At 42.6% G+C, this 12,398-nt stretch overlaps 1 protein-coding gene across 2 annotated transcripts in view; it reads left to right on the top strand.

Annotated features, from left to right (window-relative positions):
* The window catches only part of epb41l3b (erythrocyte membrane protein band 4.1-like 3b), a 41,612-nt gene that overhangs the window by 24,821 nt on the left and 4,393 nt on the right, over positions 1–12,398 (top strand). Inside the window, exons 12-24 of one of the 2 annotated variants that reach the window (XM_083907871.1) lie at positions 123–328; positions 686–1,264; positions 2,547–2,600; positions 3,964–3,999; positions 5,002–5,187; positions 5,656–5,718; positions 6,159–6,866; positions 7,590–7,622; positions 7,813–7,890; positions 10,185–10,268; positions 10,819–10,917; positions 11,426–11,506; positions 11,885–12,000. In XM_083907871.1, the coding sequence (XP_083763997.1) occupies positions 123–328; positions 686–1,264; positions 2,547–2,600; positions 3,964–3,999; positions 5,002–5,187; positions 5,656–5,718; positions 6,159–6,866; positions 7,590–7,622; positions 7,813–7,890; positions 10,185–10,268; positions 10,819–10,917; positions 11,426–11,506; positions 11,885–11,995 (2,318 nt within the window). In that variant the 3' untranslated portion in view covers positions 11,996–12,000. Of the gene's footprint in view, positions 1–122; positions 329–685; positions 1,265–2,546; positions 2,601–3,963; positions 4,000–4,381; positions 4,448–5,001; positions 5,188–5,655; positions 5,719–6,158; positions 6,867–7,589; positions 7,623–7,812; positions 7,891–10,184; positions 10,269–10,818; positions 10,918–11,425; positions 11,507–11,884; positions 12,001–12,398 lie in introns of both variants that reach the window. The other variant, XM_083907872.1, reaches the window with a different exon arrangement.

Here is a 12,398-nt window from a genome sequence, read left to right as displayed (position 1 = left end):
GCAATGCAGTGAAAAAGCCACAATGAGTCTTATAACAGTCATGTGCTTGAGTCAGTCCTCCAGACGATGAAATGTCATTGATTCTAGTCCATTACATTCATTTTTATCATTTGCTATTCCAGCTCCCATCACCGAGAACCACGAGACTCTGATGAAGGATAGTGCCACTGATGGGGCAGCCAAAGTCATCGCTAAGGGAGACATCATCACCACGATAACAACGGAGAAGAAAGCAGAGGAAGAGCAAGCGGAGCAGGAAGACGCTCAGATGGACGCGGCCGAGACGCCAGAGCCCGCTGCCTCAACGCAGCCTCGACACGACACAAAGGTAAACCTCTCTGAGATACATTTGCTGTAGTCAGACCTGTGTTTCATTTGGATAAAAGAACCTCTCAGAGGCTTTGAAGTTTTCTTTGACTCCTTTTTATTTTGTTTTCCTTAATTAACTTTTTTTATCTGTAACAATATGGCTGAACAGAATTGCTTTCAGCTCAACTCCCTGCAGTAGAATTAGGCCTAAGTGCTTTCATTTTTTCGGCGCTTTACTAATAAGCTTTTCTTTTCTTGTTCTTCCTTTGACCCCACACTATACTTGTGTGTGCTCATGCGTGTTCACCTCCTGTCTCCTTTTTCTACTCCTCATTTACACACACGTTATCCCTTTGTTGACATTACCCTCCGTCAGTACTCCCATCATGCATACACAACCGATCCCCTCCGTTCTGAGCTCTCACTCCCCTCATCTCCCGTTTCATTAACTAAAGTAAGGCGGCGGCGCAGGGAGAACGCTCGTAAACGTGCCTCATCGGTCAGTCCGGCCAAGAGCAGCAACGGGTGCCACCGTCGCCAAGCCCGCGCCGATCGCAAAGCCGCCTTGTTAGAGGAGCAGGCACTGCTACTCTCTGCCCGCAAGCAGAGGCTGGAGCAGGGCACGAGACGTGGCGGCATGCTCTTCTCCTTCTCCCTGCACCTGCCTGACCTGTCCTCCATCTTGGACGAGGATGGCTACATCACCTTCCCCGACCTGTCAGAGATGCGCTTCCTCCCCTGTTGTGCGCAGAAATTTCTCCCCATCAAGTCACCATCGCTCATCCCCTGCTTCCTCTTCATCTTCTTCTTCCTGCTCTCCACATCCTTCTCCGTCCCCTATGCCCTCACTCTCTCCTTCCCCTTGGCACTGTGCCTCTGCTACCTGGAGCCTAAGGCAGCCACCCTGACCGCCTCCATAGCCCAGGGCTACCATGACAGTTCAGAGGAAGAGGAGGTGTGTGTGTGCGTGCGTACGCCTTTATGTTCAAGTGCCTCTGGCTTAGAACTGCAGTTCATTAAATGTAATTGTTAGTTCCTTATCCTGTCCTGATTCATGCTCTGCTGTTTCACCAGTTCAGAGCCGACCTGGAGACTGTCTGTCCCAGTGTCTGTCAGTTTCCCTACTTTCAGAACCTCATCTCTGCCCATTCACACATCCTGTAGACTACATCCTTATCAACATCACAAGTACACAGAGATGAACCTGCAAGTCTTCATCATTTCATATTTCAATGGCTTGTATTTACGTCATCTTTATGAGAGGGTTAGACACAATTAGATACTCATTTGTGTGAAAAATATATATAATAGTCCTATATTTGTATCATTAATGAATCATCGTTGCCATATTACTGCAATATCAACCAGAAGTTTAACATACAGTATCTTCATTTGGTCACTAATCTCTCACCCACAAAAAAAATCATATTTAGAATCTTTGTGACTAACCCATCTCAGTGTTATCATCCACACTCAAGGCTTTTCAATATGGCAAATTAACAGTTTGAAGATGAATGCCAGCTGCATGCCACTTCCACATTCATCTGAGCACTCAGTCTCTCTGCATCATCATCTGACTCGAGCAGAGAAGTCCAAATTAAAGTGGATCGTTAAAATGGAAGCTCTGCTGAAAAGGGCTTTCAGCATTTCAGAGAATTATCTCACTGTGCTGTGCCAAGATGTGATATTGTTCCACCAACCAGCATTTGGAAATCTATTCTGTGATGCAGTGAGAGACTGTGACGACTCAAAGCACATCCACATCAACTTTATTGTCATCATGCACGTAGAGGAGGGGGGAGGGCCTGAAAGTCAGGTTACTGTTCAGTGACAAAATTGTCAAAAATATTTTTTACCACATATGTTGTAAATATGTTAAATGTTTTCTTTATTTACCGTGATTTAGCTTAGGTCAGTTTAAAAATATTTTATTTAAATGTCAAGGTGACTGACTGAAGGTTTCAACTTCCTCTGAGTCTGTTTTTGCTTGCTTTGCATTTGCTTCTCTTTTTCTTCACGTCCTGCTTCTGCTCCTGTTTTACAGTGTTGTCTGATACTGTGCTGTGAAGTCGTCAGAAACAAGCAGTGCATTTTCCATTTGTTTAATATGTGATAATTAAGAATATCTGTATATGAGAAGTCTATTTGTCTGGTTTTTTGCAAGGATTTAAAATTGGGTTGGGCCCGTCTCTTTTTTTTTTATTGCTTGCCACTTGGAAACGGTTTTGTGAAAGCAGACTGACAGCGAACAAACTGACTTTGCCTTTGATGGAGAGATGACTGCCACAGAGGTCTGTACATCAGGGGAAAATGTTCATATTTCAGCATGAATGTGCGCGTGTACAGACCAAGGAGAGACCCAAAAATGACTGGATCATAGGTGTAATGTGAAACGTCCAGATTAACTTGAAGACCTGCATGTTGTGCATGTATGACACCCTATTATGCCAAAATTTGTCAAATGTTACGAATTACTTTAAATGAACACCATTCCCTCTTATTAGTGACTTTTCCTAGTGGCTATGAGTGTTTGCCAAGCCCCGCCCTCTCAGCTCCTAATGTTTAGCCCGTCAGGTTTACACTCTCCAAAGTATGTGGTCCCTGGATTAGGACGCTTTCATAGTTTTTCATAGTCATAGATGATGTAAACATGCTGTAGTCTGTAACCCGTAGATGTATTTTGTATGTATTTTCCCAAACCATTGAGCGACCATTTAAAATGTGTTTAATAGTTTAATAGTATTAACTTTTTAGCTGCCAACATGCCAATATTTAGAATCTGCTTTTGATATTATAAAAGGGCAGTTGCCTCTTCAAAAGAGCCAAGCTGCTGTCTGGTTGAATGTTTAAAGCTCCCATAGAACGGAATTTCCATTTAACACTGTTTTTTTGGTGTGTATCTTCACCATTACCTCGTTTATGGAGCCCTGAAGGTTCTAATCAAACAGTTCAGCAACTGCTGAGAACGCTTTTTAAAACATTGTTAAAACAATGTTTTAATAATGAGTAGCAGTGCATCCACTGCTCCAGAGGGGGAGCTGTGCTTCTGAGAGCTGCTGTGCTGATTACGTCACTTCCAGGTATTGACCAATCACAAGACAGTTGGGAAGGCTCTACGCTGGCTGGCCAATCGCAACACAGTCTGTCTTCTGGGGGTGAGATTTCAGTCTGAAACGGTGCGACTGACGAGGGCTTCAGTGAGGAGAGATTTCTATCAGCTCATTTACAGCAACTAGGAGGTTTTTGACCATAAAAACAAGTTAATGTATGTAGGTAGACCTCCATAACTCACATAATGTGTCCTATGGGAGCTTTAAATTGTATTGTTTAGAAAACCAATTAAATGTCACACCAGCATTTAGTTACAACAGTGCAGTGCATATGTTTCACTAGAAAGACTATGTTGTTAACACTTACACCACCCTCTAAATCCAAATGATTTAAAAGCAGTGCCACACTATGACTTGCATGTATGCATCAGTAAACCTTGTTCGGTCCACTGTGTCAGGCGATGACATTAATGGGAGGGGTTTTGCAAACAGTCATTCCCACTTCTCTGCTTGCATCTCTGTCTTCCTTTTCACTTGACATGTTCACTGTGTCTTTTTCCTCGTCTCACGCTCTCTGTCCCTCTCCTTGTCTACTTGCCGTCAGTCGGAAGCAGAGGAGGACTCTGAGATGCAGACTCAGGTACACTGGGTTGGTTTTACGGCCCTGTTCAGTGCATCACACCACCACCACCAGCAGATGCACTGAGCCTCTCTTACATCGGTCATATCATCCCTCCGCTTCAGCTTGCTTGCTGCTGTTGACATTATCATAACACACACACACACACACACATGGGACTGACCCATTCACTCTTGCCTGAATTCACACTGTAGACCGCTGCTGCTGCAAAGCTGTCGCTTCTAAACACACCATTCCAGCTCATTTCTCAAGGTTATTTTCCAGTGACTTTTACCATCACGTCGTTGATAGCCTTGTCTCAGAATTGAAAGGTCTAATCTCTCTTAACAAGAGCCTAAATTGAACCTTAATTACACTTCCTCTCCCCTCTTTCCTTTTTCAGTATAGTTTCATAAGACGAGTAACAGGGGAGAACGTTTTTATCAGACATAGTAATCTGATGCTAGAGGTTGGTAAGAAAACAACGCATGAGTGAAATATGCCTGCGTGTGATTTTGTTGCAAGGAATCCTAAATGATAACATGGAGGTCTAACATGCAAGTAGCTCTGCTACTCTTCCCTGAACTTCCTGTGACATTTCACTTTTAACGGTGTTCTTGCTGTGAACATCCAAATTTATTTTGGTGAGAAGTCCGTGTTTTGCAGAGAGAACTTGACGTCTAACGAGATCTGGGAGTGTTGTGCTTAACTTAACAAGTGACAGTAAATCTGTGAACATGCGCATGACGCTGTGTCGTTTGATTGTAATCACCTTTCCCTAAATGACCCTGGCATTTAGGGTGTAGTTGCAGCTCATGTAAGTGAACCTGTTGCTGTGTGTATAGCCTGCACTATAGGTAGCCTGCACACCAACCCAAAAAGGCCTGTAAAAGGTCTCTACCAGTTATTTTTTTGGAAATTCATTGGATATGCAAGCTACCATTGCTACCATTGCGCATGGCCGTTGTTCCTGCTCCTCCATCATCTCAAATGTATCATGATTGACTACTACGGCTACTGCAGGACTCGGAGCCACTAGTGGAGGTGGCCAAGCATCAAACCAACATCAGTGAACTGAAGCGCTCCTTCCTTGAGACCGGCGACAACAAGCCGGGCCTGACAGAGTGGGAGAAGCGGCTCTCCTCGTCGCCCGTGCACTCGCCCAGAGCAGACGAAGCACCAATGATAGAACCTCTGGAGCCACAGGACGTAAGCCGCAGTCCACAGCAGACTGAATGACGACGTGTGTGTGTGTGTGTATGTGCGTTTGAAGCAGCATGACGTCACCAAGACATCAACCTGAGGAGTGATTGTAGAGCCATGATGCAGTAAATTCAGTGTGGCATCATCAGCAGCTTAAACACATTCATTTATCTCAGTAATGGATGAGGAACTCATGAATTGGAAAATGTGGTTGTTGTGGTTGTTGCCAGTACTCTGGGGTTTTTTGGGAGCTTCTGTTTTATTTGCAATGTGTAAGTCAATCTGATAAATGAACGCAGGGCTAATGAGCATCATTGACTGTAGACTCTTTTTCGCTGACCGTAATGGTTTATGGTTGCAATGAAAGAAGGATGGTTCTCTGAAGGAGCTGTTGTGTCCCAGATCATGATTTACTTGTGGTTGTATCAATATGTGAGTGACCTTTTAAAAAAAAAAAAATGTTTTTTTCCACAGACTAAAGATGAGGAGCCTGCAGGAGATGAGAGGAAACAGGATGAGGAGCCCAAAGCCACTGAGGTAAAAATTGTCCTTGGTTTTTTCACTCTGACATTTTGTGATTGTGGTGCTTTTAAATGTTTTCCTTTTTTCCATGACCTTGCTCCAGACATTTATGAGCACGACAACTGTGTTTATGTTTGGAAACTATGCCTTCACATGCCATTTTTCCTCATAAATAACTGAAATAAAGTTTTTTTCAGAATAGAAAACTACATCCATTTATCGAATCATTATTCGATTTAATCATAAATTACAATCTTACAGTTAAAATCTCATGACAGAAAATTAAAGTCAAGTTGTGTTCAAACACTCCATCTCTGCCCCAGTATTGCAGACCTCATTTGAAGTGTGTCTCATTTTCTATCAAACCTTTTCTTCTTGCCGTATGTTGGCTCTTTGTTTTCCCTTTGTCAAATAACTCAAACAACTCTTTACCAATAAGCCAAGTGTCTCCTCAGGCCACAGGATATCTGGTGAAGTACGTGGTGGATAGTGTTGTAACAGAAGGTGCAACCTCCTCTGGGCCTCACGGAATTAGTCTATCAACCACTATGGATGATGACGTCTTCATAGATGGGACCCTCAGGGAGGCGGAAGAGAAGACACCTGACTCCCAGGATGAAGTGTCTGAGAGGTCGATGGTGAAGATCAGCCCCAGGGCTGTCAGGCAGGAAGTGTCCCAGGCAATCACTGACAAGAAAGGGACTCTGATTATCCTAAAAGAGGACACAGAGGGCCAAAACACAGTTGAAAAGGATGTGCCTGCTGTTCCCGGAGAGGACGGAGAAGAGACCGATTTACTGTCTGCTCCTAAAGAGAAAGAAACTGTTAAAGATCACATTGCCGTTGTCATCAAAGCCCAAATGACAAATGAAGTCAAGACTCCAAGTCTGAAGATTGAAATGAAAGCTGGTGACATGACTCAGATGAAAGGTATGGACTCGCCGAAAAAGGCCATGGCGTCATGGATATCCCAGGAGGGGAAGGCTGAGGCGTCAGAGGTCATCTGTGTGTCTGCAAAGGAAGTCAGAGAGACCAAAACCTGCGACAGCCTGCAGCAGAAAGCCGAAATCTTCACCTTCGAAGAAATCGCCCAGACCAAACAGTCAAAGTCCGACTCCACTCAGAACTCAATTTTTGAATCTTCAGCTACAACCTTAGCTGTGGTACTGTATGAAAATAAAATTTCAAGCAACAAAAAAAGTATTGGCTGCACCCCCTGTCCATATCTCCACCACCACCTGCAGCCTACTCTCCATCGCCTTCCCTCCTGCAGCAGCTAAACCAGTCTAACAACAGTGCACTGTGCATGGCTAACTTCACCTTAACACTCAGTGTTTACCCTCACACTTGCCAAAATGCTGATTTGTGTTGCGTCCAGGCCCCTGCTGCTTCATCTTGACACAATATGTTTTGTTTTTGTTGACAGCTAAAAACCATTCCCTTTGCTTTAGCAGCTGGCTACTACTGCTGATAAGGAAGGGAAAAAACTGCATCATTCCTTTCTTTCCTTTTCAGTTTCCCTGAAAGCAGAGACTTCATAGCCCTGGCCCCATGCAACTACTGCAGCTTTCCCCGCCTCATCCTCCCAAATCCCCTATTGCCTATGAACAAATGTATGGGTTTACCTGAAAAGAGATTCCACTCGTCTTAAGAAACACACATTGGTCCAAATATGCTGCTCTTAGATTCAACAACACTCAAACCACTTTGGGGTTGTTGGATATGTTCAACTTCAGCATTTTAACAAGCTTTATAGTGGTATTCCATACATTCAAATTAAAATCTTACCTTTCAGACCCTTTTCCACCTCCTCTTTCCCTTTGCTCTTGAGTGTTCTTGTGACTTTTTCTCTGTTCTTGTGTCCATCCATCTTTCTGTCCCATCAGTCTACGCTGGGATGGGTCCCCTACTCCCAAAAGGTGACCACTCCTCTCTGGTCCACAAAAATTATCTTAAAATGTTTGTGCCCATTAAAATATCCTTCTGATTCTGTTTGTCTGATTCTTATGACTAAAATAATCTTCTTTTTTTTTCTATAATAGGTTTGATGTGAAAGTTATTTTTTTTGTCATGGCGGTCGCCACCTAATTGTATCCTTATTTTCCACAGACATCACCAGAGCCAGAGCAGAAGGCGGCATTAACCACAGAGACGGAGGCAGCGCCAGCCGAGTCTCCAGGGCCAACGGTGAATATTGAGACCTCACTACCACACTGCTCCCTGTTGAAACCAGTGTTAGCGGAGCCTGTGTTAGAGGAGCTAGAATGTGTAATAACAACGCTTAATAGTGACAGTAGATCAGCACATCCAACAGCCGACTTGCTTCTTTGCAAAAAAGCCCCGTTTTTAGAGCATCTTCAACTGCACACATATGTGAAAGTAGAATTGCAGCCAGTAGCAACAACTCTGGGATTTGACGAGAGTCTCTGTGATGATAGCACTCTGACAGAATCTGCAGTAAAGGAAAATGAGGGATTAATAGATGAAGAGGAGGAGGATGCATGTGTTGAGGAGGAGTCTCTGGTGTCAGAAAATGACAGTATTAATCTCAGTAATACTCCCATTAGAGACAAAGAAAAGGAAGACAATCTGTTGATAGAAGAGGTGGACTTGGAAGATGGAGGAGGTGAGATTTGTTTGGATGATGAATTGGTAGATTTGAGAGAGAGAAAGCAGACAGAAGGTAATGTAGGCAAGAGAGTCCAGTTTTCCCACAAGGTGGAGTATTTCGAGGAAGAAGAGTTTCCCACAGAGCAAAATGATAGTATCAAAGAAGATGAAGCACTAAAGCCCCTCCCAGACATCTTAAACCCACCTCCCTTTGAAAAAGAGAAATACTACTGCATACAGACGGACTGCTCAGAGGATGAAAGTGAGAGGATGAAGCAGGAAGAGGCAAATGACAGAGGAAAATATGATGCAGAGGTGAGAGTGGAAGTAGACGATGACAGTGATGGAAAGGTTTTAGAAGGGAGAGATGTTATCGGATCAGAAGCAGTGACAAACCCTGACATACTGAAGAAGGGGGCAACGCAGGAACAAGATTGGGAGTCTGCCCCATGTGGAGTGACTGTGACTGCTCACCCGCTCACCCATTCGGCCATGACTCAGTCGGAGGTAACCCCAACTGCAGCTGCCTCAACTATCGACCCCATAACCTCACCATCGCCTCCCTCACCTCCTGCTGTCACAATCTGACAACGAATAATCAAAGACGAAAACTTCAGCAGCCGCACCTCAACTTTCGTAACTCAACAGTTTGTCGTTGAGCAGAAAAGGCTACCTATAATACACCCGTGATCAAAACCTTGTGATTTTTCCCCTCTCCAGTGTCTTGTCCTTCACAGGTTTGGGAACTAATGCATGATTGCATGCTCGGTGAGAGATTTCAGCCCTACTAAGGCTGGGCAATATGGCTTCATAGATGATATCTGAATAGTTTTAGGATATATCGCGATATAAGAGATATATGTGGATATAAAGCTGCACACAGGTTTTCTCTGGACTCGTGATCTTTTGAGATGTTTGTGTTTCTCAAAGAGAGTGAGTGACGATACACTAAAAACACTCTAACATAAAATATATACTCTTTTTGATCCGTATTACTTTTAATTTCAGGTAATACCTGAAACGGTTTATCTATTTGGCTTTTTGATGTTAAATGAAGGATATTTATGTGTGTAACTATGTATAAATATTGTCAAATTTTGCTATAACAAAAAATAGGCTTAACATGCAACAATTGCCATTAAATTACTTTCTTTTTTTTTACCATATAATTTTGTTGATTCCAAGTAAGGTGCATTATGTAATATCCCTTAAGCAACTGGCCATGAAATCCTCCTAATATGTCACAGAGACTCAGGAATAATGTTCATATAACAAACTGAACTCACCAACAACAACAGTACAGCCAGAATATTTGCATTAAAAAAAATATTTTGCAGACTGCAAATCATGTTTATGTTTTGAAATCATGTTTTGGCATGTGGCGCCACCTACCGCCGTCTACCATTCATTGCAGTCAGTAGAGTCTCAGCTGCGGAGCAACCACGGGTTGCCAGTTACGTCAGAAAACGAAACCTAAAAGACCTCTGTATTTTGAATTTTAATGTAGTAACCGTTTTTGGCCACATTCTTACATATGGCACCTTTAATCAATATATATGTTTAGTATTTTTCACTCATTTATTCAACGTTGTCTAAATTGGATCTTGTCTCATGTCACAACATTAAGACAACATTGATATATTGCCCAGCCCTAAGCCCTACAGTGAGTGCATTGGTGCTGGTTATGTATTTATTTGTGTCAATGTAATGTTGTGTACAACATCCTAGTGCTGTTTAAACAGTACAGTCTTGTATTTAATAGTGAACACCTGCAGCTATGTCATCTAATTTCAGCAGAGGATATTATATTGGTGTTGCTGTACTCCCTCTGCACATGAATATATAAATGTGTCCCTCTTTTCTTCCCCCAGGGTCTTGAAATCAGTGAGGTGGGAACCAAAGAGATACCTGTGGTTCACACAGAGACAAAAACCATCACCTATGAGGCAGCAGAGGTACACGAACAAACCTTGATGTCGTCACCTTTTTCTACTAACTGTAGAACAGGCTGCAGACGGCTTCCACATTATACACACTCTCTCATTGCTGAACACCAGTGGTAGTTGCTGCTCTTTGAAACGGGGGAAGCTCATATCAGGCCCCAGTTATTTATACATAAATTCTGCTCTCTGTTCCTCTTGTAGAACATGCGCTGGCTCATCTTCTACTATTAATTCTAGTTTTTAGCCCCATCAAGCAGCTGTAATTAACCAAGCTCACTCTGGAAAATTCTCTAAACACCAGCTGCAGCCAAGAAGCTGCACATTTCACACTCTCATTGCTGATTAAATAGGACTGAATAATAGACTTCATTTAATAGACTTATTTTATCTTCCAATGAATATTAGTGTTGCCCTTTTCATGGGTTATTATTATTATTATTATTATTATTATTATTATTATTATTATTATTAATAATAATAATAATAAAACCTTTGTAAGATGTTTTTTTTTAGCTCATCCAAAGTTGAATTATTCAACATTATGTGTTTTGCTTATCACCAGGCTGACACTAATGGTGACGCAGACCCCGGGGTGCTGCTGAGCGCTCAGACCATCACCTCAGAAACCACCAGCACCACCACAACCACTCACATCACAAAGGTCAGGGTTCATCTATGCTGCTCCCTCTGTCTCCTTGAAATGCAAAGCCTTTAGAACAGTGTCTGTTTGTCTTAACCTCCACTGTTTTACATGTTATACACTGGGTTAGATCAGTTTTTTCCTAACTTTCTTTATGGACACACTTTTTAAAGATGCCAACTGTTTTGACCCAAACCACAATATAAATTACGAAAAGAGCAAATTTGTGTGCAATGTTGCAAGAAATCTGCACATTTGTTTGGGGACTCGCCCATGACCCTTCTGTGGGTCTAGTCGTTTTATATTATTGACATTTTTGATGTGAGTAATAATCACTTTTCTTCATTTTAGTTCATCTTAAGTCAGCAAAACGTGAACTGGATAATCAAAAAAGGATTGATTGTTGCAGTGTATGTTTTACTTCCTATTTAAAATGAATGGAGAAATGCATTTAATTTTTTTTTTTTTGCATGGGTGTTTTCTTAGACTAAATTGACTGAATTGTCTTGGGTTTGATTGGGTTGATCAGATGGTGAAAGGAGGAATATCTGAGACGAGAATTGAGAAGAGGATTGTCATCACAGGAGATGCAGACATCGACCATGATCAGGTGTCTTAACTTTTTTTTAATAGCATTTTTTTTCATTTTTTTTTCCTTAATTTACCTACTTTTGTGATTTATTTATTTATTTTTATTTATTTTTTTCTCTGAAGTCAGGATTGAATTTGCACAATGAGCATGAATGAATAAAGTTTTGACATCAGTGACCCTCCAGGAATTCCCCTCCTCCCAAAATGAGCATGTGATGTTTGAAACAAAACAGCATGAACTGGTGCTTTGTCTGTGACACACAATGAGAAGTGTAACTAAAGGTGACTTCCCTGTTGGCAAACTGATGAATAATTCAACATCCTCCTCCCTCCTTGCCCTTTCCCGTTCTCTGTCTCCCCCTGGTGATCCTTTCTGGCACTACACTCCCACATATAGGCTCTGGCTCAGGCCATAAAGGAGGCTAAAGAACAGCACCCTGACATGTCAGTGACCAAAGTAGTGGTACATAAAGAGACAGAGATCACGCCAGAGGAGGGGGAGGACTGACCCAGGTAAGACAAAAGAGGCCTCAGTCCTGGTCCCGGCACTGTCCGGTTCAGTCTGGTTGAATTTAGTTGGAATGGGCTTTCTTTTCTTTTCTTTACTCCCCCCCCCCCATTTTCTCTCTGAGTTGCTCTCCACTGTCAGACATGCTGGTTTCTACATCAGCACTTCCTGTCACTGGTACAAAACAGCACTGTTTCTGTGGCTTTTAAAGCATCATTTAGTTGTTGTTGTTGTTGTTGTCGTCATCATCCCAGCACCACTCCCACTGCAGGGAAAAGGTCGACTGGTGCGTGCGTGCGTGCACACAGCGGATATTACTCTCATCTCGTAATGACGAGGCTTAAAAACCCTTTCAGTAATGCTGCTGGCAGTGTCATGCAATGTCTCACGTTTTTGCTGACAA

This window comes from Microchirus variegatus (assembly GCF_963457635.1).
Source record: "Microchirus variegatus genome assembly, chromosome: 21".
NCBI lineage: Eukaryota > Metazoa > Chordata > Actinopteri > Pleuronectiformes > Soleidae > Microchirus > Microchirus variegatus.
Note: the sequence above shows the minus strand (reverse complement) of the source record. Positions and strands in the feature narration are given on the sequence as shown.